General features: G+C 45.1%; 1 protein-coding gene across 4 annotated transcripts in view; it reads left to right on the forward strand.

The window, feature by feature from the left end:
* Positions 1-26,172, forward strand: part of CCAR1 (cell division cycle and apoptosis regulator 1) — a 1,667,827-nt gene that overhangs the window by 1,249,714 nt on the left and 391,941 nt on the right. For all 4 annotated transcript variants that reach the window (XM_069240502.1, XM_069240501.1, XM_069240500.1 and 1 more), the window contains one exon: positions 10,229-10,320. In XM_069240502.1, the coding sequence (XP_069096603.1) occupies positions 10,229-10,320 (92 nt within the window). The remainder of the gene's footprint in view (positions 1-10,228; positions 10,321-26,172) is intronic.

Genomic DNA, 26,172 nt, shown 5'->3' on the forward strand with positions numbered 1-26,172 from the left:
GACAGAAGAACATAAAATGTTTGATGGTTTCAAAGGTACTGCCACAAGCAGAGCATATATCAGGAAGACTGATCAGCCCCCACCTATGAATCAATGACATCAGGGGCAAAGAGCCGAAACGAAACCTTGCATATAGACTTTTGCCCTGCAGATCCAGTATGATGTCCAAATAAGATTCAAACTTTGGAGACCATTTAAGATCAATAAAATAATTAGTTAAACGACCGTGAGATTTACAGGTTATATTGTTATCCCTAACATAAGACCAATAAGTTAGCTTTAAAACATTTTTATGCCGTCTCTCTAGTTTGTGGGGATTTTCCCAATAATCGCCCAAACCCAACAAACGAAACCAATGGGACACATGACAAATCCAGGGGAGAGTATTAGCATTTTTACATTTTAATAGGTCAAGTAATGAGGTCTTGTATATATCTAGTTCAGGGGTAATCCATAGCCTGATCCAATAAAGGAGGGGTCTTAAAATAACTAGATCTGCTACTCGACTTAACCCCAGATCCAAAAATAGTGGAAGCAGGGGTGTAGTGCGTGGACACGCTATCAAAGCCCTCGCAAAGTTGTTTTCCCCCACTGAGATCTTATTGCAGTTGGAGAAACCCCATACTTCCGCTCCATACAGGGCTGCACCTTGTGCCTTAGCTATATAGATCTTTATTGCTGGGGAAACAGCTTTTGCAAAGGAACTTTGATAGAAGCGCAGTATGGATGAGGCTCTGTGTTGTAAAAACCCTGCTCTTTTTGTGATCTGCTCTTCCCATGATAGTTTACTAGTTAGCCTGACTCCTAGATAGTCTATAGAGCTAACTTCCTTCAAGGGGACTCCATCAATGTAAATGGAACATCTTTTACTAGGCCCTTTGGATAACACCATCAGTTTTGTTTTGTTAATGTTAACCTCCAACCCGTGATCGCTACAAAATAGATTGAACCGATCAACAAGGATTTGCAACCCCATCGGTGTCTTGGAAATGAGGAGCGAATCGTCCGCGAAAAGCAGGATAGGGATTTTTTTTGTATTCAAGGAGGGAGCATCATTCTGGCATGTGGACACAGCCTTCACTACTTCATTAATAAATAAAGTAAATAGTAAGGGGGCTAGCACACAACCTTGGCGGACTCCCTTTCTAATTGGAATATGTTCTGTCAGTTCGCCTTGTTCACCCCACCTCACTTGGGCATAAGTATTTTCATGTAATCGTTTTAGCAGGAGTAATAAGTCCTCTGGAACTCCCAATCGGCCCAGCACTTCCCACAGTTTAGCTCTTGGGACCAGGTGAAAAGCAGATCGCAAGTCTATAAATACTACATATAGACATTGCTTGGCGATAAGAACATATTTCCAATACAATATCGCCAATTGAAAGACCTGGTCTACCGTGCTGGTTTTAGCACGGAACCCTGCCTGTAATTGGGAAAGAATTTGGTGCTCCTCAACCCAGCTAGTTAGCCTCTGTAGAATTTGTTTAGCGAAAATCTTTTGTAAGTTGTCTATAAGGCTAATTGGCCTGTAGTTGGCTGGAAGGTTAGCATTTACTTTTTTATAGATGGGTATAATTTCGGCCCCCTTCCATGTACCCGGGATTTGTCCCCCTGCAGCTATACCTTTTGAAATGGCATTAATATACCAGGACCAGATGTTTGGTTCCGATCTATAAAGATCTCCAGGAAGTTTGTCCGGTCCGGGTGCTTTGCCAAGTTTCAGACTGTTTATAGCCTCAAGGGTTTCTTCTACTTTAAAAATGAGATGACCCTTAGGGATACATTGGGCCCGCACTTGGAGGGGCGTACTGGGGTTCAAATCCAATAGCATTGATGACGACTGGACTACATTAGTGTCCGTTGAGCCCTCTGGTAGGGCATAAAGAGTGGAAAAATGTTCCACCCAGCTTTCTGGTTGTATGTGGTTGCTGGGGCAACTCCTACCTCCATTTTCTTTTTTAGACAGAAGTTCCCAAAAACGCTTGTTATTCTTCTCTCTAGAGGCATTTAATAATTCCTGCCACAAGGAATCCTCCCACCGCTTTTTTGCATTGGACAGGGTTTCTTTATATAGGGACCTAGCTTGTTTAATTTCCCCCTGGGAACCAGACATTACTACTGCTTTTAGCCCAGACTTAGCCTTTAAGCACCTCTCATCAAACCATCCCTTACGTGCCCCTTTTCCTTCACATGGCTTTGACCGCCTTGCTTTGTAAAAGAACCCTGTAGCTGAATGGCCATGCTATCATGTATTTTAAGAATCTGAATATTCCCCACAGCCTGGTCTTCGTACTCGGCCAAACTATTTAAGAAAATGTTATATATTGCTCTAATATGATGTGGGTTGGACATCACTTTTGGCCAAGTAATCTTAGTGAATTTGTTGTTCCAGCATGGTGGCGGGATTGTTGTAACATGATTATTAAGTGTTCTCCTGAACATTTCTCCGGAGAAGGTAAGAAGCAAGGGGAAGTGATCGCTATCGCTTCTCACTACTACTTTCATGTCTTCCAAGTGGGGCCACAACCTAACATCAACTAAGAAATAATCAATAGTGCTTGTGGACTTGGCCCTTTTAAACGTTGGTGCGATGTTCATATCAGATGGCGTCCTGCCATTGCAGGCCCTAAGGCCGTGTTTTAAACATAGTGTAGCTAATTGTATGGCCACCCAAGATTTTTTACAGGGCCGAGTAGTAGATAGTTGCGGGATCCCCCACAGCTCATCCTCTTCGTCGGTTAGGTCACTAATAAGGGTGGAAGGTTCAAAGGTACAATTAAAATCTCCAGCTACAATTAAAATAGTCGAGTGGTGAAGGCTTTCTACAAATTCGGACAAAATGGCCAAGGTGTGTGACTCAGAGCTGCATGAGACCGATCGTATATAGACATTAACAATAACAATTGATAAGCTTCTTTTGAACGTAATGCACATAGCTTTTATATCTACAGAATCAATTTCCAGAAACTTGTAGTCACATTGGAGGTTCTTGTTTACAAGTAGTAACAACCCACCTTTCGCCCTGCCCAACCCCTTCTCTGAAGGTGTAGCAGGAACACTGAATGAAAGAAATCCATCTATAATGATAGCATCCTCTACCCAAGTTTCCTGTAAGAGACAGATATCTATATCCTTAATAAAAAGGCCCATTCGCTATCATCTAATTTCTTTGCCAAACCAGCAATGTTCCAAGACATGAGTTCTAATGTACATTTGCCTTTGTTTATCACCACAGTTGAGCAACCAGCGTCCCCCGGGCCCAAGTCATTACTACAGATGTCTAGTGTTGGTACTTTATTATTCCCCTTTGAATGTGAGACCTTGGAACAGGCCATCGCATGAGTCACTGATTTAGAAGTCAGTCATACAGGATCAGGCAGCGACCCAGGATCGGTAGCTACCTTGTATGCAACACCTCCACAGGAATTAGTTGAGCCATCTGGTCCATCCGGTCCCCTATCTAGTCCAGGATTGTGTGGGTTTAACATAAGTCTTATCCCCCCATAGTTGTTACACTGTTCGAATGGGTGCGAGAGTCAAAATCCAATAATTGAGGCACCATGGTCTCATCTTCAAAATGGATAATAATTATATCAAAATTGGTCCCTGGGGTGCTGTTTCTCTCAGCCAATGTTAGATCAGAACGAATGACAGAGAAGCAACTTCGTCGGGAGCGTATCGAGTGTGTGACTTTATTAATCAAAGAGGCTTGGTTCTCAACTGACCCTGGCGATAACTTTGGAACATTGATCAAATAGATTTTATTTGTTCCATGACTTGTACAAAAATCCTGTTCTTTGATAGCTGTGTTCTCAGTATTGTTACGGGAGGAAATATTGTTGTTGTAGAGGTTTTATGTGGCCTGTTGGGGGATTGTGTAGAACTGTCCTCTTGGACAGTTTCCGGGGGTCAGATCCGTTAATCCTACCTCTGGCTCTATTACTAGTTGAGTTGCTCGCCCAGTTCCCTTGACGGTCCCTGTATCTGGGTGCATTTTCAAACCTCCCTTTGGGCCTCAAGTTATGTTTGCTGGGGTTGCGGCGGTAATCTTCCCTCCCTTGTGAAATTGTCCCCCCTCTAACGGGGAGACAAGAATTATCCCTTGACTCAGCCCCCTTATTTGGGGCAGAAGAGGGGAATACTTATTTTCCCCTGGCCTCTCCGCAGACCCTGCAAATCCCTTCACAAGCACAGTTATTCCCACGCTGGTGCACAAGGTTGCTCTTCAAAAGATCTATTAATACTAGAACCAATCCCTTGACTTCATCGACTCTCTGGAGAACTGTAGCCAGGTTGCCTCTGCTAGCTGCTGATTCATTACCTTCCGGATCAGACTGGGAGATCAATGGGATAACACTAGGATTAGGTATTCCAACTACAGGCTCGAACACACTCACGGGCACAGGCGAATCTCTGTTACCAGCAGTGGTTCAAAGCGATTAGTACACAATAGACTTGGAACCACCTTAATCACCGGGCTCAACGGAAGGAAAGACGGTGTAGTTGGTACATATGGGAAGCCCCCCTGGGATACTGGAGGACTCAATATACTAAGAATGGGTTTTGGAGTGGGGTCCCTACAATTGTGCAGGCCCCCAGCCCCATCAACCTCTGTTGTTACATCTGGAGGATTCCTCTTCACCTTTCTTTTTAAATATCTCCGAGATTTTTCTATCCTTGGGGGGGGGGGCTTTCTTTGGATTATTTATCCCCATGATTTGTGTACCTAGCATAGACTCAACTACTTTGACTAAAAGATCTATTTCGTCAAGTGCATTTAACTTATTAGATGGGCCCAAATTCAGGGATCTATTTGGGCGTTTTTTCGCTATTTTTGTTCCCTTAGTTTGCGCTGGTAAATCTACAGCCTTCCTTTTCCCCATGATAAAAAAACACTCATAAAATCAATAAATACAAATACAAGAAACAAAAAGGATTACTCTCTTACTTGTATATTGAATGTCCTGCCACTGGAGTATCTGGCCCTCGGCTAAATACTTGTTTAAATAGGGCCCTCTGGGTAGTAGCCACCAATAACAGCAGGGAAACTTGTAAAAGAGGCCTGCTATTAATACAACTGTAGTGGTGAACAGTACTACTCAGTTTAAACTGTGTAATATAATCTGTATTCTCTTGGGTAACAAGCTATCCTCTTTACTGTTGGCGAAAGAGGGGGGCCCAGCCCAGCCTCCCCCAGCCCAGCCTCCTCCGGTCTCCGACGGGCACAGGACGGGCCCGCCCTTGGCCCGGGCTTTGCCCGGGCGCGGCCCGCACGCGTCCCGCAAGGCGGGAGCGCTACCAGGAATTTAAAAGGCTCCTGCCCTTTGGTATACTGCTGCTGACTCCTCCTCGGCCCCCCAGGTGCCGTAACACGTGTCCCACGAGGCGGGAGCGCTACCAAGAATTTAAAGGGCTCCTGCCCTTTGGTGTACTGCCGCTGACTCCTCCTCGGCCCCCCAGGTGCCGTAACGCGCGTCCCACGAGGCGGGAGCGCTACCAGGAATTTAAAGGGCTCCTGCCCTTTGGTATACTGCCGCTGGCTCCTCCTCGGGCCCCCAGGTGTTGTAACGCGCGTCCCGCGAGGCGGGAGTGCTACCAGGAATTTAAAGGGCGTCCCCCGTTTCCATTTTATATGTTTCTATTTTTTTTTTAAACCAATAAAACACATTACAAAAAATAAAGTAAAATCCACAAATATGATTTAGTACCCAGCAGTCTTGTATTTGTAAACTAAATTGTTGCACATATGCAGACTCCATGGGCTGACACTTAGAAATTGCTTGTAAGAATGACCGGTGAGGACAGCAACCCCAGAGAGTTATTGGATTCTAAGGAAACAAAACCCACCAGGGCCACACTAAAAATCAAAGTCAGCCCTGGCCACATCCTCAACCGCAAGCTACAGGAGACCACCACCAGAATGGGGCCAAGGTAGCATGGTTGGATCACGGGTTCTGACAGCAGAAACAGCTGAAACCTACTGCTTATTCACCACAGACGAACGTCGGCGAATAACTCTGGTAATGAATTAAAAAAAAAAACCTGCACAGGGACTGAAATACTTCAAGTGGTGAAAGGAGCAACATTTATAGCGAATGCATATCCTTCATTATGAATGTTAGATTGATCTGGCACAGCATTTAGTTTACTTTTTTGTGTGTAGATGTGAATCCTTGGCTTTGGAGTATGGGCATTTCAAAGCCATGATTAATGAGGCAGTGTACTGCCTGAGCTTCTATTATATCTCGGCGACAGTCACACCGGCCTGCAGTATATCATTTTCTCTCATTGTAGGAAGCATTGAGAACACTTCGTTACAGCGTCTTACAGCTTTCACCCTGGTATCAAATTTTAGATAAATGCTCAGACAGTGCAAGGTGATTTACATTTAAACAAATTGGCTGTGGTTCCATTTACTACTGGAGATACACAAAGGCCCAGGTTAGGAGGTTCTACGGGGGAGCACTTTAACATCATAGTTTGCAACTGCTCACTCAAGGTCCACTTAGACGTGCCAAAAGTCCTCACTACTGCCTCTAGGTTAGCGATTTTTTTGACTGAGTTTGTTGAATGCTGTTAGGATCCTGCTTTCCATTTTCAGAAAAATTCCTGTGAGATGCTCTCAGTGGATTGTAATGACTGAGGACCACTTTTTAGCACACAAAGCACAAAGTTGGTTATTCCCAACTGCTGGATCTTTTAAGGCCCCCCCCGACTCCTTCCCATTAGCTGTGGATAATTTCTGTGAAACCTTTGGAACACATGAGGTGGTGGTGGCAGCTATCCCTGCAGCCTCAGTAGCAGGTGGAATCAAGGTTTGTAATGAAATTTGCACTGAAGTAGGGGAAACAATGACTGGTCAGTAGCATCCGATTCCTCCAGTGAGGTGAGGGAATCATTACTCATTGAGACTGAGTCATTTGCTTTTCCACACAGGACATTTCCTCTGTAAACGCCACCACTGCATTATTTAAGTATGTCAGAATTGAGTGATTTGTTCTTGGGCGTTACTGCCACTCTGTCTCCACTTTCCTCTTTCCCAAACCAAATATTTGTTGCAAAGGATAGGTGTGAAGGCTTCCCTCTCAATTAAATTACTAGGTGCACACTCTGGGTGCAGCAAGGGATCTAATCAGCAAACCAGCTAACACCCTCTCAAAAGGTTATTCTCAGGCTCTTTAACAAGAAAACCCCCAAGCCACAGGGCAGAAGTGAAAGCCAGCCAAGTTCCAGGTTGCATAAAAATCCCAGTATGTCAAAACTGGAAGATTCTGGTGCTCAAGGTACACATCTTGCTAGCGTACAGTGTATAAAAGAATATCAGTGTTATTAAACACTGGCGCAAGATGAAGCAATAAAAAGCTCTCACTAGTCCAAAGATATCCAAGGGGGATGGCTCTGCCCTGCCTCTTCCTTGTGCTGACGGGTGCAGAGCTGACCCGCCCTTGGCCTGGGCTTTGCTTGTGTACAGGGTGTGTGCATCCCATGCAGCAGGAATCTTTTTGGTGCTTTGTAGCACCTGGTGCAGCTCTCCTTCCTCCTGCAGGTGTGGCCACCAGGGCGCCTCCTGACCCAGTGAGTTCTGGGACCTGGAGTCCCTTGCAGGTAATGCTGGTCACTTGTGCGGGCATCCCACGTAGCGTGAATCTTTCTATCTCTTTGTTGTGCCTGGTACAGCTCTCCTCTCCCTTGCAGGTGTGGCCACCAGGGCACCTCCTGGCCCTGTGAGTCCTGGGACCTGGAGTCCCTTGTAGGCAATGCCGGTCACATACGCAGACATAAAATACAGTCTCCTGGAGTGCGCCTCACTCTCTGGTTGTCCCAGGGGCACTATAATGCGTGACTAATGCATTTTTGTGTTTTAGAGTTGTGTTTTCAAAATTCAGACATAAAAAATGCCATGAGATAGTTTAGTATGTTATTTATTCCGTTAAGCAGGGGGAGGGCCGTCATGACTTATATTTCTTTTAATAACATGTGTTTACTTGTTTAACGTATATAAATGCACTGTCCTGCGCCTTCGTCAGGACATGCCCCAACATCCGTCAGAGTGGCCATATACTGCCCTAGAAGGCTGCTATGGTTCACAACATGCGGATCCGCCTACATAATACACAACCTCTTTGGGGGCAACCTACAAAGGGCATGTTCATCCCTCAAGGCCCAAATGAGCTTTTGCAACAGCTACCACTCACCATTACAGGCAAGGTAGCCTTCTCCAAAATTATAGATGTCTTTTATTATTTTGGCAGTGACCCTGTTTTTCCAAGTCAGCGATTTTCGAGATTTAGACCACTTGTTGGGAGACCTGTTGTGGGATGGTCACAGGAGACGTGTAGCCCTTACGAAACTGCAGCTATCAGTGGGTCGTGGAGGGCTCCGCCCTCCTTCCTATGAAACCTAATACTTGGCGGCACAATCGCAGTGGCTCTCCGATGGCTAGTAGGCCGGAACCTCTGAAATCGCACTACTCAAGGTCAAACCCTGAGATACTGTGCTCCCCAGATAGATCAACTCTCCCTGCACCTCTCCCGAATTCAGAACTATTCCTTTCTCCTCTCGCCCTATCAAAGAGGTACTTGCTTTTATCCTTCGCTTTCACCTGGTTCGAAGTATATACCAGGCCGCTCCCCCAGTTGTGTAGCCATTTTAGTTATAGCTCCCTACACGTTATTTTAACACACTAGGACTGCCTCTGTGCACTTTAACCTAGATATATTTTATTCAGCTCAGTTTATTATTTTACCAATAGCCACATTTGCGGTCTTGTTTTATTTCTCTGTGTCTAGCTGTTCTTTGCTAGGTCAGCACTACGTTCTTAAACAAGACATTTCTTTCTCTCTGTGATTTTCTCAAGGCTGCAGTAAGATAGGTTGCCAGTAAACGTGGTAACGCTTTGTCTCTAGTGTTCATAGAAACATACACATCCTTACGTAGTGACATTTTCTCAGAACACCAGCTGTTTTATTATAAAAACACTTCTTTATCCCATACACGTTCGAGTGAGATTCCAACCAGATGACCACGACTGTATGCTGATTGCTGAACACTTTGCTACAGCTGCTTCTGTAGGCTACAGGCCTCTTGCTCAAGTATGAGGGATGATGTCTTCCCAGGGGAACCTGAAGGGCAGAACCAGAGCTTAACATGTTGTGCTCTAGTATAGGGTAGGCAGGAAGTATTTAAATGATTCTAGTGACAATATGGTAGTGTTATTTGTATGCTTTACTCTACTTGTCACAATTTTAATCCTGTAATGCTTCATTGTCCTGGTTATTGCAGTACATACTTTATTATCTAAGATGCAGTTGCTTCATTAAAACCATACTGAAACATATACTGCCTCTGATTGTCCTTGTATATGTGAGACTAATGTAAATGAGAGAAACTGATGCGATCTGAGTGATCACAATTTCCCTGAGGAGTCAATTGTGTCATGCGCTCAGCTGCCCAATCATCCCTGCCCTTGGGTGGAGATGAGGAACTGCTAGTTAGCCGGAGCAAAACCTGGATTAGGCCAACAGGTGTCATCTGTATTGGGTTAGACTCAGTATCCCACACAGCAGGCGATTCTGCTGCTCCAATCCAGTAGTCTCATTAGAATAATGAGAGCCTACGTGACACCCCTACCTACAACCTGAGGGGAAGTTGGTTTATGCACTTACTACAGAACTTATCTATGACTGGCTCGTATAGAGTTCACTATGATATTACCTAAATGACATTATACAACTTGTAATATAATGGCATAGATTGTCTTATTGAAAGGTTTCAGGTATTCTTTTTTTCATTGCTCATTGGCTCCACTTGACTGGTGACCACCGCGCATGCCACTAAACACCTACTGTATAACATTGCTTTTTTTCTGTCAGTGGTGGTCGATTTTCATGTAAGATATGCTGTGAACAACAAACAAAAATCTCAATAAAAAAGATTTGAATTTGTGTGTGTGTATATATATATATATGTGTGTGTGTGTGTATATATATGCTATTTTCTTTGTTTTGTAAGGCCTACCCTCTATCTCAACAGTGTAAATAAATCCGAAATATAGGGTTGTATGGGCTCCTAAAATGTTTCAAGCTTCTCTTTTTTCCTAACTGTTATGAACTTGACTGTTTAGGAACACAAGCCCATTACTGAGTACTGTGCTGTTTTCATGTTCCAGGAAACGCTCCTAAAATACTTATTGTAGTACTTCTCTTCGCATTTTGTCTTTTAAATTCAGACAGAAATGATGGTGAGTCCATTTGTAAAGAAAGACAAGATGATAAAGGAGAAGAGCTCAGGCACCTGAAGGAGCGGCAGTCTAAAGAAAAGGTATTGTTATGCTACACAACTCATTTTTGAGAATGTATGTTTTAATTGCTTGTTTGATTAGTCAATGATTAAGTCACTTACATTGTTTCTCCTTTCATATTTCCTACTTGTTCTAGCAGGTAGAGTGTTTGTACTTTTTTTTTTTGACATAATCAACTTTAGACTCCTATGCACTGGAACTACTATGACGGACGTTAGTATTTTGATTTTGCTATTTATATATGTATTCTTCTACACATTACTCGTGTTCTTATGAGTCCCTTGTAAGGGCCGAATATAGACTCTGCCTCTTTGTTATTCTTAGGGCTACAGAGTCATTGGACTTTTACAAACAAAGCATGAATCATTGTTCTCTTTTATAAGAGATGTAGCCATGTTGAATAGAAAACTAACCAGGCTGAATCGGACCCTAATTTAGTAAGGATGGCCAGCTAAGTTCGAAAACACCTAAGTAATCTTTTCCAGTGATCAGATTTATGGCATAATATTGTAAGATACAGGCCCTATCTGACACAATAGAATAAATATTAAAAATTAGATGTTGCAATCAGTACAGATGCAAGTGCAGAGAAAGGTTATATGACTCAACCTTGCGTGCCTAAACAACGCATGCCTGAACAACGAGTGTGGAACCACAACCACGTCTTTACTATGCATGCCTTTACCACACATGTCTTTACAATTCATTTTGTTCTAAAAGCATTTGTGGTAAAGAAAAATGCTCAGTAAATTCCCCCCTGCCCCTAACACAAGGCACTCCTGCCCTGCAGTTCACCACGCCCCTGGCCTTAAAACTACCCTGAACCCCACCCTGTGCCCCAAACCCAAAAAACTACCCCAACCGCCCCCTGCCTCTGCCCTTAAATGTACCCTGTCCTGAGGCCTAAATCAACAAATTTACCCAGACCCACCACCCCGGTACTGAGCCCTAAAATCACCCACATACCCCTACAAACATCCTCCCCTCCTCAAACTACTCCAACCCCTAAATCAACACCCCTGCCATCTACCCTGCCACTGCAGTTAAAAGTACCTCCCCCCGAGGCCTAAAGCTACCTGACCCACCCAGACCCTTCTGCCCTTAAATCTACCTTGCCCCCCACCCTGAGCCTTAAATTCCAAAAACTATCCTTTGCCTACCGCCCTGAGGCCTAAAACTCCCCATGCACCACTAAAAACCACCTCCCCTCCCCAAACTACCCTGAACCCCCCAGCCAGAGGCCTAAATGCACAAAACTACCCCATAGCCCCCCCCTGCCCTTTAAAGTGCCCTAAATTCCAAAAACTACACAGTCCCTGCATATTCGTGGTTAAGGCAGGACACATATGCACGGTTTTAGATGAGCGGATGGGTCGGCATGCAGGAAGGAACAGGAAGAAGGATCGGAAGAAGTAAGTGGGGCTTGGGTTGTTTTTAGGAATGGGGTAGTGTTTTTGATTTAGGGTTGTGGGTCGAGTAGTGTGAGGAAGGACGGTTGTTTTTAGGGGCTGTGTGGAGGGGTTTAGGGCTCAGGGTATGGGGTCGGGTAGTTTTTAGAATTTAGGGCTCATGTCAGGGGGCTGGGGTAGTTTGGGGAGAGGAGGTTGTTTTTAGGGGTATATGGCCCGTTTTAGGGCACAGGGGTTTAGGGTAGGTTTAAGGGCGGGGCAGGACGGTTCTGGATAGTTTCGTGGATTTAGGCCTTAGGGCATGGGGGTGTTGGGGTAGATTTAAGGGCACAGGGGTGTGGAGGTGTTGGGGTAGTTTTGTGGATTTAAGCCTTAGGGCAGGGGGGCTGGGTAGATATAAGGGCATTGGTGGGGTGGATGGCAGGGGTGTTGATTTAGGGCTCAGGGTGGGTGGGGTGGTCAGGGCAGTTTGAGGAGGGGAGGTTGTTTTTAGGGGTCTGTGGTTGGCTTTAAGGCGTAAGGCGGGAGAGTCAGGGTAGATTTAAGGGCGGGGGTCAGGGTCATTTTATGGATTTAGGCCTCAGGGCGGTGGGGGGGTCAGGGTAGATTTATGGGCAGGTGGGCTGGGGGAGGGGTCGAGGTAATTTTGCAGGTTTAGGGCTCTGGGCGAGGGGGATCGGGGTAGATTTAAGGGCAAGGGGGTCGGGCTAGTTTTCTGGATTTAGGCCTCAGGGTGGGATAGATTCAATGGCAGGTGGGTCAGGGGAGTTTTATGGATTTAGGCCTCAGGGTGGGGGGGTGGGGTGGGTGGCAGGGGTGTTGATTTAGGGCTCAGGGCAGGGGTGTTGAGGTAGTTTGGGGAGAGAGGTTGTTTTTAGGGATATATGGGCAATGTTAGGGCTCAGAGCCGGGGGTTGTGGTAGATTTAAGGATGGGGGTCATGGTAGTTTTGTGGATTTAGACAGGGGTCAGGGTAGATTTAATGGCAGGTTAGTTTTTTAGGTTTAGGGCTCAGTGTGGGAGGGGCGGGTAGATTTAAGAGCAGGGGGTTGGATAGTTTTTGGAATTGAAGGGTCAGGGTGGGGGAGGGGGTCGGGGTAGATATAAGGGTCGGGTAGTTTTGTGGATTTAGGCCTCAGGGTGGGGGCCAGCTAGTTGTAAGGGCAGGGGTGGGGTGAATGGCAGGGGTGTTGACTTAGGGCTCAGGGCAGGACTTAGAGGTATGCAGGACGGTTTTAGGGCTTAGACGGGGTTGGGGTAGATTTAAGGGCAGGGGGCCAGGGGAGTTTTTTTGTGGATTTAGGCCTCAGGGCAGGGGTCAGGGTAGATTTAATGGCAGGGGGGGCCAGGGCAGGGTCAGGTATTTTTTTAGGCTTAAGGCTCAGGGCGATGGGGAGGTGAGGGTAGTTTTAAGGCCAAGGTCGCGGGGTGCATTGCAGGGCAGAGGTGTCTGGTATTAGGGCACAGGGTGGGGGGAATTTACCAGGCATTTTTCTTTACCACATATGCTTTTACAACAAAACACGTTGTAAAGGCATGCATGGTAAAGACACGGTTGTGGTCTCAACCGCGTTGTTCAGGCATGGGTTGTTTAGGCATGTGTGGTTGTGTCATACAACTGAACAGTACAGGTGCAAGTGCAGAGAAGATCAGACGAGGCAGGAGAATTGGGGTGAGATGTGATTCAGAGGGCCTGTGAGAGAAGGTAGAGAAGAATCCGAAGGTGGAGAGAGTGGGGGCGATTAAGCAAGAAACAAAGCAGGGGGTCAAGATAACACAGATGAGAGGTAACATTCTGATCCAGGAGGAACACTCTAAAGCCCAGAGGACTGTCATCGTTTTTTACAACAGAAAGGATAAACAGAGGGTTGGACCTACATTGGTACTCCACCCAAAGCTACCATAGAACAATTTAATTTCCGGGATAGAAATGTCATATTAGAGCACATTAGGAGAGCAGAAGCACCCTCAATATGAAAACCAAACCGTCATAAGTTTTCTTATTCGGTAAGAAAAGTAAAGGACCTACATAAGTCATTCAAGGCAGTAAAAAGAATGCTGAAGACACTGAACATGAAATATATGATCTGCCTGGTAGATCACCCATTCAAAGGTGGGAACACCACTTCCTTACTAATCCCGAAAGTTTCAGGGAATTGCTTGAAATGTGGGATAAAACTGTAGTTTGAATAAAAGAGCCTGAGGCTCACAAAGATAGAAAAGAGAATGTGTCAAAGATGCCCACTGCAGTGAAACCTGCAGTCTTGACACTATTCAGGCAGAATTGTGGTTCAAGAGCATGGCACACTGGCGATGGAACTGGACTTGCACCTTATACACAGTAGGGACCCATTTCAGACTTCAGCCCTAGTTAAAGATCCAGGTGTGGAAGAAGACACTGCCTGAAGTAGCTGGCCATTCAGGTAACAAAACAGCAGCGTTTTGGGTGGGAAGATGCTTGAGAAAATGACAATCAAAAGACAAATGGAAGGCCTGGAGTATGCGTTATATATTTACAAGAGTGACAGTGTTTCTACAGAGATGAGGACACAAGGGAGAGGCAATTATCCTGATTATTAAAATGAGAATGACCCTTGAGCCAAATACAAAAATTAATTGTAGGTAGAGGGAAAAGTATTGTTGCAGCTGATTCTAGAATTCCTGAATGAGGAATCTATGCTAAAGCTCACAGAAGAGCAAACGGAAAGGGTCATTGAAAAGAGATGAGTTAAATGTAGCTTTAAAAAGATGTTGTAGTAAGGGAAAACATGAGGAGCAATGGCTTCCATTTAGACCATTATCACAACTTTCTGTGTCAGTTGTCACCCCAGTTAGTGATCTTGGGAAATAGTGGTCAGAGATACGACACAAGTGGTGCCCATGTTTATGCTTGGGACACTCTGATATACCTGAGAAACCTGGAGTGTCAGTACCAGTGCTCCTAAATGAGCTGTTGTGGTTCAGAGCAGTATCTTGATTGGGTACAAATTGTGACAAATCTAGAATGTTTCTGCTACCCGAATTAAGCAATAGCCAGAGTAATGGATACCTGGCTGTTGGATTATAGTGTGTGACCACACATTTTTTTAAATATCTGGGAATCCAAGAAGCCCATGATAAGAGCGTTGACTTCTCTCTTCATATGGTGAGGCAATTGCTGAGTTAAGGAAGTCAGCTTTTATCAGTGTTAAGGAGAATCTCCTTAGCCAAAATGATATTCCTGACACAGTGTATTTATTTTTTGCCAGGCTGGATGAATCCCTCTGCCTAGCAAAATGTTTACTGATCTAACTACTGTTGTTATTGATCGTGTTTGTATGGGCCGGTAAGAGGAATCAAATGATACTTGGGAATGTGGAGGTTTGAGGCTACCAGATATAGAACTGTTCTATAAGGTGTCACAAATACATCACACAGTGAAATGGCTATATCATGAGAATAAGTGGGAAAAACAGTTAAAGGGCGCACTGGGGCAAGAAAGCCCTACCTTATCTTATAATGAGGGGTGAAAACATTCCAGATACATAGCCATGTATCTGACATAGGGGCAGGTTAATTAGATAATAGTTAATCATATTGGGGAGACGCCCACTTGCGAGGGATATGATATTGGGGAGTATTGCACCTTTCAAAAGGCTATAGCATAAGATTTGTCAGTAGCAAGAAGGTTGGATGAGGGGTGTGAAATGGTTGGGGAGCAGTACCTGAATGGCAAATTTGTAAATTTTCCATAGTCTCATGGTGCTTATGGTACGCTGGTCGCTTCTGTTAATACGCTAATTTAGTTCAAACAACCGGAGAAATCTAGAAGATGTTCCCTGAATCTCAGATGGAACCCAGATAATGAGGACACTATTGGATCTGGCACAAGGAGGAATACTAGTTGCAGATCTTTATAGTGCTCGTGTACTGGACACAGTGGGCATCAAATGATCCTCCGACACTCACAGCCACTCACAAATGGGAAATGTAGCAAAGTCTATACTCAGGTTAAAGAAAGTGTCCAGCAATGCCAGATTTAAATTATTACACTTTTTAGAAGAAAAAAAACATTTTTCTGTTCAGTTTGTGTATTTCACACCACTTCCTCTATTTAACCTGGATTTTTCAAGCTCTTATGTATTTCTGCTCTTTTAGATGTCCTTTTCTGACTCTCCACACCAGCCAATACCATGGAGCCCTTCCCAACCCATTGGGATCTTGCCATTTGCACATAGTTTGAGATTGTTTCGCTTAGCTACCACAAGGCATGTGTCTCATGACAGTTTTTGGTATTTTGGGGGAGTCTGTTCTCCCCAAATCCCTTGCATCATAATCTTCGGGTCCCATTCTACTTGTGCCTCTGTGACTTCATTCAGTCTTGCCCCTATTTTCTGAGAGTACTTAGCTACCTTTCTAATAACATGTGACTGAAGGATCCTCTTTGCCCAAATTCTCTTGATGAATGATGGGATAATGTGTGTCCAAATAAATGTAGTTGAACCCTAATGCATTGTGTTTCGTGTAGTATCTTAATTGACAAAGGAGAAACGGGGGCCTACATCCTCCAGGACCTCACAGAAGCGTTAGACACTGTCTTCCATCCCATCCTCATCCAAAGTCTACACAACATCAGAATCCAAGGACCCGCGCTCGAATGGATCTGCTCCTTCCTGACTGAAAGGACCCAGTCAGTCAGCTTGGCACTGTACACCTCAGATACCGGTGACTTCACCTGGTGGGTACGGCAAGGGTCCTCCTTGAGCCCGGCTGTCTTCAGTGCATACGTGATCCCTCTAACCAGCATCATCCGGTCTCACACCATCAATCTCCTCTCCTATGCTGACTACTCATGTTCTCGCTCATGGACAAGATGCCTAGTACAATGCCTGGAATTGCCCTCTGGATGAAGACCAGCTGTCTGAAGCTTATCAGCGACAAGGCCGAAATCATGTTCTTCAGGGAGAGCACTTCACTGTGGGACTTCATCTTGTGGCCAACAGAGCTAGGACTGACACCTACTCACACCTAGAACCTCAGGATCATCAACAACAGTGAACTCGACATAACCACTCAAATTAATGCTCCTTATGCTTCACGCAACCTGAAGATGCTGAGGAAGAATTTCAAATGGCTCCTAATCAACACCCAGAAAACCATCACTCAGACTACTCAATCTCGCTCCCAATTCCCAGTTGAAGAGCTGATTCTTCAATTAGCCCTGATGTGCCCCGATTTTCCCTGTCCATTGCCAAAGCTGCAGCAGGTCAAGGCCTTAATGGAGGACATGCTGCATATTTTTCTTGTGACAAATTTTATTATATTTTACATATAAAGGGGCCTGGGCCAATAGGATACAGAGAATACTTTGACATAACAAACTCAAAGCATTAATGTAAATCAAGCACAAATAGAACCCCCCCACCCCACCCTGTTTCGGTCCCTCGGTCCCAAAACTATATGGTATACAAGTGATGCTCCTGGTCACATCATGCAATACAAAAATTCCTGACCTCGTCTTCCAGGTATGAGTGAGGGGTGCATACCGTTCGCAGCACTATACCCCTGTAAACGGCCCACCTCTGCATTGTTTTGGGATGTTTGTGTGCGTATCCCCTTGCCTGAAACACCAGTATTTCGAGTCCCATGCAGTAATCCAGGCGCCACTTCCACTCAATGTTTATGGGTTCACTGTCCGACTTTCAGGCCTGAACTATGTCCCTCTTTGCAGTGCGGACGCCCAGGAAAAGGAGTGCCCATTTGTGTCTGTTACTCCCTAGTCTGTCAAATGTGTGTAGTAAGATCATTCTGCGGCCTAATGGAATAGTCCACTAGAGAACCTCACTAAGGCTGCAAGTGACAACCCGCCAGAACTGATCTAACATGAGGTATTCCCACATTATGTGTATGAACGTGCCATCCGTTGTCTGACACTAAAGGCATCATGAGGAATCTACCACCTCCATGTGCCATAGGTAATGTCTTTTCTAATAGGCCTTATCAAGATATTTTAGTTGGATAAAGCGGAGGCATGTTGAAATGGACGCTTTCCCTGGTGAACATACTGTGTTAGACCAGTCGTCATCATCCAGGGTGCCTACGTAAATCTCCCAGGAACGCCGAAGTCCTGTGAGTGTATGTGTACTATTGATCACCAGTAAGCAATATATTTTGGAGATTTTGTGGTCTCCTGAGTCACCTAACAGGAGTTTCTCCTCCAAGGGATTAAATTCTGGGTATGTCAAGATTTTTGATGCATGGACTTATGGCATGCCTTAGCCGTAGATATTGGCGAAATTGGCTGCAATGTATTTGGTAGGCCAGTTAAAGTCCCTGGAAAGATTTCAGGACAGTGCTGTCCATGAGTTTGCCAAGGGTCGAGATGCTTATCACTTCCCAAACCCCTCCAGGTAAGCCACCTGTTGTAAAACAGTGCCGTGCCATAATGGCGTCAACTCCTTGAGCTTGCCCCACCAACCCTTACGTTGTTGTGAACCTTGCCATGTGTTGATGACTCCCTGTTTATCAGGGGGGAGTTGGTCGATTTTCGCATTACCATTCAAGTTTTCGAGCAGTGGGGTGTTGCTGTGGCCACTTCTCAGTTGCATATGCCGGGTCTCCAAAATGGCAATCCCACCATTTATTGATTATCATTAGTTGCGAAGCTGCATAGTAAGAATACATATCAGCAGAAGCAATGCCTCAACCCTAAGCGGATACAGTTGAATTGACAGAACCATATCCGAGAGAAGGACTTAGGGATAGTTTTTTATCTGATGTAACAATCTAGGGAGAGAGACCATCTTAAAGATGGTTGATATACCCATCAAAGATAAAGGGAGAAGTGACCATCGCCCTAACTTCGTCCTGTGCCCAAGCCACTGCCGGTTCAATATTTCTAGCCCATAACCACCCCCTGTCAGGGGATAAATATACCCCTGGGTATTTGAGGCCCTCTCCTGCAGTTTGTATGTCTGGTGTCCATGCAAAAGGCTCCAGTACTCATTGAGTGGAGTATTTAATCCTGAACTTCGTGGAATGAGCATCTGTCCTCAGATCAAGCTACCACTTCGGGATGATCTTCTTTTGTCACAGCGAACCTGCACAGTTTATGCCTCCATCCATGGAAAATGAGAGGCAGCAGTTGAATGCATTTGCTCTATCACCTGAGGTTGTGGATGTCAGGGTTGCTGCCAGATGTTCATCTACAAAGTCCATTCACGCCGGGCACTAGGACATCTTTGTAGCATGGTTTGGAGTCCACAAGACTGACTTCTTGCAAGCCAAACGTTTGGTTGTTTTATTGTTTATTTTGTCTTTGGCTCAGAAAGGTTTAGCAGTGGGCACTGTTAAAGGTTATTTGTTGGCCTTTTTGCTTTTACCGAACAATCATCCTTATTGGAATAACCTTTTGTGATACGGTTTCTTAAAGACTTGACACACATGTTCCCTCCAAAACTGTTTGCCACAGGAACACCTTAACTTGTTCCTGTTGTTGCACTTATACATCCCCTTCAAGTTGGTGCACAGCTGCTGTTTCATCCTCTGACCTTGACTGTCTTCTTTGTTGTGATTACTTCAGCATATTGAGCGAATTAACTCAAGGTTCTGTTGGTACAACTGCTCTACACCACCTTTTTTCAGGACAAACTGGTGCTGAGGACGCATGTGCCCTTCTTTTCACATTGGGTAATTCATCACTCTCCCAGGGCACTTTGCCCCATCTAAACACTGAGAAGAGGACCCCAAAAAAACGTAAAGCTTTTACATCAATCGCACCAAAGAGCAACAGGTGAATGATCAGCTTTTTATTAGGTTCTCTATGGTAAAGAAAGGCAAGGTGATGCAGAGAAAGGACTATGTTGAGGTGGATAATCCACTTCATTAAGATCTGCTATGCTTTAGCCAAGAAAACAACACGAGGGCGGTTTAAGAGGACTAAGGTGCCACCACTGTGTTGACATGCGAGTGCCTGTCCTTGATATCTGTCATGCTCTGACATGGGTGTTAGTGCCAGGGTCGGACTAGGATAGAAAATAGTTCCAGGCAACATAATAAAAGTAGCTCCCATTAGAAAATCAGGGAGTTAATAAAGTGGCCCACATTTGCAAATCAGGACAGGTTTATATTTGTAAAGACAAGCTGTATGGGTGTTTTGCAAGGTATGGGAGTTGTGCTTGCAAGGTATGGGAGATGGCAGGTATGAGCTTGCATTTGTAGTTGCTCCAGTTTGTGGTAATATCAGAGACATCAACAGTAAAAAAACACAGCCCACCAGACATAAAAAAAGGTCCAAAAACAGCAACAAAAGAGCCCATACACTGAACTGTCACAATAACCCTTCAGACAATGTCAGATTTCCCTATAGGCCAGTCCAGCTCAGGTCAGTTTACATGTTCACGAACCACTACTGCCTTAACAATCTGATCCAGTAGGAGGGGCATTTGCTCCATTTGGTCCTGCAAGACTTTTTGGTTCAAGTCCCCTCCACAGACCCTCCGTCTAATACAGGACTGCTTTGGTATCTATTCTAAAGGTGTGGATTCAGCTTTAGAAGCATCATCAGAAGAACAAGTTGCTTACCTTTGTTAACGTTATTTCTTGTGGATACTCTAACTAGAGATTCTTTATTGCCTTCGCGTCTATCCCGTTCTGGTAAGAGGTTTCTTTTATTTTTAATATCTGAAAAGGTGGCAAATCAGAGCTCTGCATGCTGGTACCGCCAATTGTTTTGTGCTCCATGCCCAAGGGTGCGGAAAGAGTCAAGGAAGAAACTGATATTAATGCACAGCTTTTCTCTGTCACTTCTGGGGCAAAACAAAGCCAACACAGAGCTGCATGACGTCACTTTGCAGGAGTATTGTTGAGAACATTTCCAGTTCCTGTCTGGTGCCTGGGAAATATTCTAATGTGAGGACTATGCGGTTAGATAGAGCATCCAGTTTAAAGAGCATTACTGAAGGCAAGTAACTTATTCTTCTCAATCTCACTCATCTCTGCAGACCTCGCTAAGGTTTGGTTTGGGGGAAACATTAGAACATTTTCCAATTTCCTCATCCCTGTGTTTTTGTTCTATTCAATCCCTGAAGATAATCTTCAAATATGGATGGTATTTTCTTATCTCTCTTTATTATGTTTTCTATTTAGTCTTTTATTATATGTGGATAGATATCTGACCTCCTCCTCTCTTACCTAACCATTCCAATAATTTACTCGCATTATCCATTTTTTCATGTAAGTGTCTCTGTCTTTTGTTCTCATTATCAGCTGCTGCCTTGTACTTGGCCTGCTTTTGGGAGAGGTCTCTGTGTGCATTGTGGTACTGTTTCCTGGTGTATTCCACTTCTTTTCTAATCCAAAAACATCATTTCCAGCTGTCCATTTGTTGTTTTCTATATTTCTTCATTCCTACTGTTTTTTAAATTGTGTCATCAGAGAACTGTTTTGTATGCTTCACACATAGGTATTCCAGACATGACAGAGCCTTTATTCTCTGTCATTTTTTCAAGTTATGTCTTAATGTCTTTTATTTTCAATATCCATGTATCCATTTTCCTTCCTCCTCTTTTTATCTGTCTTTGGGGTTTCAAGACTGTAAATACTGGAGAATGGTCAGAGTGTCCCCTGGCAAGCAAGAATCTTGGATTATGTGGAACTGCCCTGGATCTAATATGGATAATGTTCCATGGGCCTCAGAGTAGAAAGTGTATCTGATGTTTCTGTTTTTCAGCCTTCTGTATTCTTCCATATGTCACCTAGAACAAATGCCACAGTACAGTTGCTTAGCAGTTGTTTGTTGTGTCCTCCTGTGTTACAACTTGTTTGCTATAGTCGTTCACCCAGGATGACATTCTCCTCCTACTACCAGTTTCTTAGTCAGAAGCTTAATTAGCAGATTACACAGACTTAACATCATGACTCTGAATTGAGAAGCAGAAATGTTGATACCAATGCAGATGTCTCACCATCACGTCCTCGTTCTGCGGTCACACAGCAACTATTGGGATCAAGTTTCTCATACAAAAATGTGATGGATTACTGTCCCTCTCCTGGTTCTGGAGAGAAGCCCTCATAGGCCACCACTTTTTATTTGACTCTTTTCAGAAAATGGCAGTTATTGCCTATTAGATGTGTCTCATTCAGGAGTACTCTGCTGGGTCCTTTCTTCTGTACCAATTGGAATATGTTTGTTGCCCATAGCATTTTATGCTCCACAATAGTATTAATAGCCTGCTTGACCCCCACCACCACCACCCCCACAGTATAGGTATGGGGTGCTTGTTGTTTCAACTCTGACAATTGTAACCCTCATGGATTTTCTCCTTCTCATACCATTCTGTACCTGACATATTCCTTTTTGCCCCCCTCCCAATCACCAATTTAGACAAACTATGTCCTGTAATCGGTCTAAGATTTCCAACGTGTCCAATGCAAGACATGTATGTCACCTTCCCCTCTCTAACATCTTATAAACTATCATGATTTCTCACTTAGTGATTTGTGTAATTTTATGGGGGTACGCTAGTTGTGTACCTTATAAGGCTCCCTCCACCTCACTCTCATCTCCCCTTTATCAAGTAGTGTTACACTTCCTTTCCTCATTGGCTGAACTCAGCCTAACACCATCTTTTGATCCCCGACCCCTCCTTCCCACATGTCCCCTGGTCTTCTCCCCCATTGGACCGCATGCATTTAACTCTCCACCCCTCAAAAGTTCGGATTATCATCCTATGTTCTGCTTTCATGCTATGGGTGTCCTCAGGGGAGGAACCTTCCTTTATCGCCTTCCTATCAGTCCGCCTGCTTTAGTTACTCATACTACTGTGTCTGGATGTTTTCCTGGTTCCTTTCTCCAATTTAGGTTTCTGAGAGTGATTGTACGTCTTTCACCCCAGTGCCTCCTGCTACCTCCATAGGACTTACTGCCCATTTGCTTATTTTATTTCTTTGGCATTTGCCACTGGAGTTATAGTCATCCCACGTTTCATTTATGATTGTGTTGTTTGTGTCCATTTGTTGAGCTGTCCCTTGCCTTCTTTTAAGATGCCACTATGCACCTGCCATCACTCCAGCTCTAGACCTCCTCAGGTGCTGTGAAGTGCCATGCTTTCCCCTCTGATATGATGTTAGTTGGCCCAGGAATATTATCATACATATAATGTGCTTCTCTCTCAATGGCTTTCTAACCGCATCAAACTCTTTCACAGTTTTTGACTGCTAGTGTGAAGTCTGGGAACAGAGAAACCTTCACATTTTTGCCATTCACTAAGCCCTACGTTCTATTTCTGTCCTCCTTGTAAATGGCTCTCCTATCCCTATTATTTAGTAAGCAAGCACTCTTCACTTAGGTCTACACAGTACAGGTAGGTGTCAAAATGGGGTAAGACATGCATGCTGAGTTTGACTTTGTAGGGCCCAATAACATACATATATATCTAATGGGATGTCAAGAGTTGTCATAGTTCTCTAGCTCATAATTAGATTCCAGGATTTCATCCCATCTGCTGGAACAAGTTAATGACTCTGCTCCCCAGCAGAGGGAACACAGGTCTTCTCACACAAAGGGAGCAATTACCTGTGATTGGCTCAGTTACTGGGAAAGAAGAAGTGGGAAGCAAAATCTGCATCTGATAATTAGACATCTGGAGCAAACAGAGGAGGGGCTCCTCGCTGACGTTTTGGTGGGAAGAGATCAGCAGTGGTATCAGTTAGGGGTGCCCTGTTGAAAGAAAATGTGACTGTGCCAGGGGTAGAGGGATGATGTGACATCCTAAAATTGGGAAGGAGCGCTAGACATCTGGAGCCTTTCACCCCCACATAGAAATCTCTCTGCAAGAGTGAAACGGAGAAGAAGACCCGGACCTGGAACAAGACAACTACAGAGGAGTAATCAGCTAGAAGGAGAAGACACCTGATGCCTGCCTAAAGACTTTGTCTCCAGCTGACTCCCAGGAACAGATGGGTCTCTCCATGGCCAGTGGCACCACACCCCCCCACACACACTTTTGCCCCCTGAGGACTAGTGGGGGAAGGACCTGGACTCCGCTGCCACCTCAGATGGTCTGCAAGACAGCTCAGAGTATGGGAAGCAGGGTTTTCTATTGGCTGGTAATCTAGGGGCTGCACAGATGTCCCCATCAGTAGGAGAGAAGAACCAGGAGCTACGCAAAGCAGCTGGCACTGGGAGCCAGCAAGTCCAGCTCCCAGCAAAGTGCGCCCATTCAGAGGCCAGGATAACGCTGCTGGTGGTTAGAGCTCGCCACTGGGAACAAAATGGGCCCAAAAAATAAGCCCAAAGATGCCTGAAATAATGCATTTCTGACACTTTGCCTGGTTTGACAGTACAATGGATAAAAACGAGCGCATGGTGCTCAATTGCAAGTCCAGAAAAAACCCTGGGTTGGGTCCGGAGGTCAGCATGATGGCAGTTTATTAGATTATGGAGAGAGGGGTTTGCTGTCCTGAGTGACTTTGTGTCCCAGGGACCCCATCCCTAGATGCCAATTTAGAGATCAGTGTCCTGAGGACCCAATCCCCCAGAATGAAAACATTTTTATCTACCACTCAGAGTGCCAGGGCATTCTCCTTCCACGGTTTCTGGGATTGCAGAGCCCTGGGAGAGATGTTGAACACTACCTCCGCTCTCTGTGTACATCTCTGGTGGGGGCAGGAGGGAACACCATTGGCAGCATTCTGCCGGTTTTCCACATAGGTGGAAGAATAACGAGTAGCTTGCTGCTGCGGCAGCTGATAGAGTAGGCTGGATGCAAGAAAGCCATTTAGGGTTGTGGGAGCTTTGGGGCTCACCCTGGGACCCCTTATGTGAATTAGGCAACAAAAGAATAAATAAAAGAAAATCATGTGGCGTATGGCCACTAAGGCCTGCAGAAAAGCTGCTCGTTAATTATTCACTGCTGTGAAGAAGGAGCACCCTATAAATCCCTGGAGCAGTGCCTTGAAGTTATATTTTGTACTTTGTGGTGCCTCTGGAATGGTAGGGACACCACCAACAGTCTTTAAGAGATATGAGGGGGCTGCCAGGAGTGTAGCAGCCCACAGAGGATGTTCTGAGACAATTTATTTCATGTCTGCTGGGTCTTTCAATACCTGATCTCAGGAGAGGTTTCCATCATTTTTAAAGCCCTCTGAGTTGGAGGTGTTTGCTCTTCATCTGGATTGGAGGCAACCCTTGTAGTTGGTCCTGCATCAGACATCCTAAACGCTATAAAAGAACTCCTCTCACACCTCACTAATATTGTTTTGAATACAAATGTTTTCTGAGATATTAATTGACAAATATTCAAAAGTTTATATTTATAATCAATGCATTTAACCATGATTTCCTAATGTGTTTATTTATGGATGGGTAAATAGGTGTTCGATGGCATCTGTCGCTGTAGATACACATGGTATGCATGAGCTCGCCATCTGGTGTTGGGTCGGAGTGTTACAAGTTGTTTTTCTTCGAAGAAGTGTTTTCGAGTCACGGGACCGAGTGACTCCTCCTTCTGTGCTCATTGCGCATGGGCGTCGACTCCATCTTCGATTGTTTTCTTTCCGCCATCGGGTTCGGACGTGTTCCTGTCGCTCCGGGTTTCGGAACGGAAAGATAGCTGAAAACAGAAGATTTTCGACGGTATCGTTGCGATCCGGTTCGAGATAGACACATACGACGACGCGTTGAACATCGAAGCGCTTCGGTGCCCTTCGGGGTAGATTTCGGCACCCCGTCGGGGCCTAATCGGCCCGACCGCGTGGAGAACAACGCCGATGGAACGGACCCCGTTTCGATTCTGCCCCGAATGCCACAACAAATATCCTTATACGGACCTACACTCGGTCTGTAACCTGTGCCTGTCACCCGAGCACAGCGAAGAATCCCGTGAGGCCTGTCGGGCGTTCCGGTCCCGAAAAACTCTGCGCGACCGTCGAGCGAGAAGACTGCAGATGGCGTCCACGCCAAAGGAGCGTCGACAGTTCGAGACAGAAGAGGAACAGGAGGAATCCTTTTCCATCCAGGATTCAGACTCCGACGAGCTAGACTCTACAAAAACTGTGAGTAAGACGTCGAGATCAGAACTTAAAAAAGGAAAGAAGGCCCAGGGGACGCCACTGCCAACCGGCCATGGCTCCACCCAAATTCTCGGTGACCAACAATCGGCACCGAAAAAGGCCCATTCAGTGTCGAGATCGTCCGACTTCAGTCGAGACACCGGCACGCAGCCTCCTCGGGACCGAGAGAGTGCTAAACAGAAGCATCGACACCGAGAGTTCGGTGTCGACACGGATCGACGCCGAGACAGTGGCGCCGAAGACCATAGAGGCCAAGAATTTTCGGCACAAAAAAAGAGGAAGGTTACCTCGGAGCCGAAAAAACAATCAACAGGGTTTTCGGAGCCGAAAAAAGCGACATCAGACCCTGTTTCAGGCTCCTATACTGAAGAGCATTCTATGTCTTCACAAATGAAGAAACATAGATTTGAA

This window comes from Pleurodeles waltl, chromosome 6 (genome assembly GCF_031143425.1).
Source record: "Pleurodeles waltl isolate 20211129_DDA chromosome 6, aPleWal1.hap1.20221129, whole genome shotgun sequence".
In the NCBI taxonomy this organism is placed as follows: domain Eukaryota; kingdom Metazoa; phylum Chordata; class Amphibia; order Caudata; family Salamandridae; genus Pleurodeles; species Pleurodeles waltl.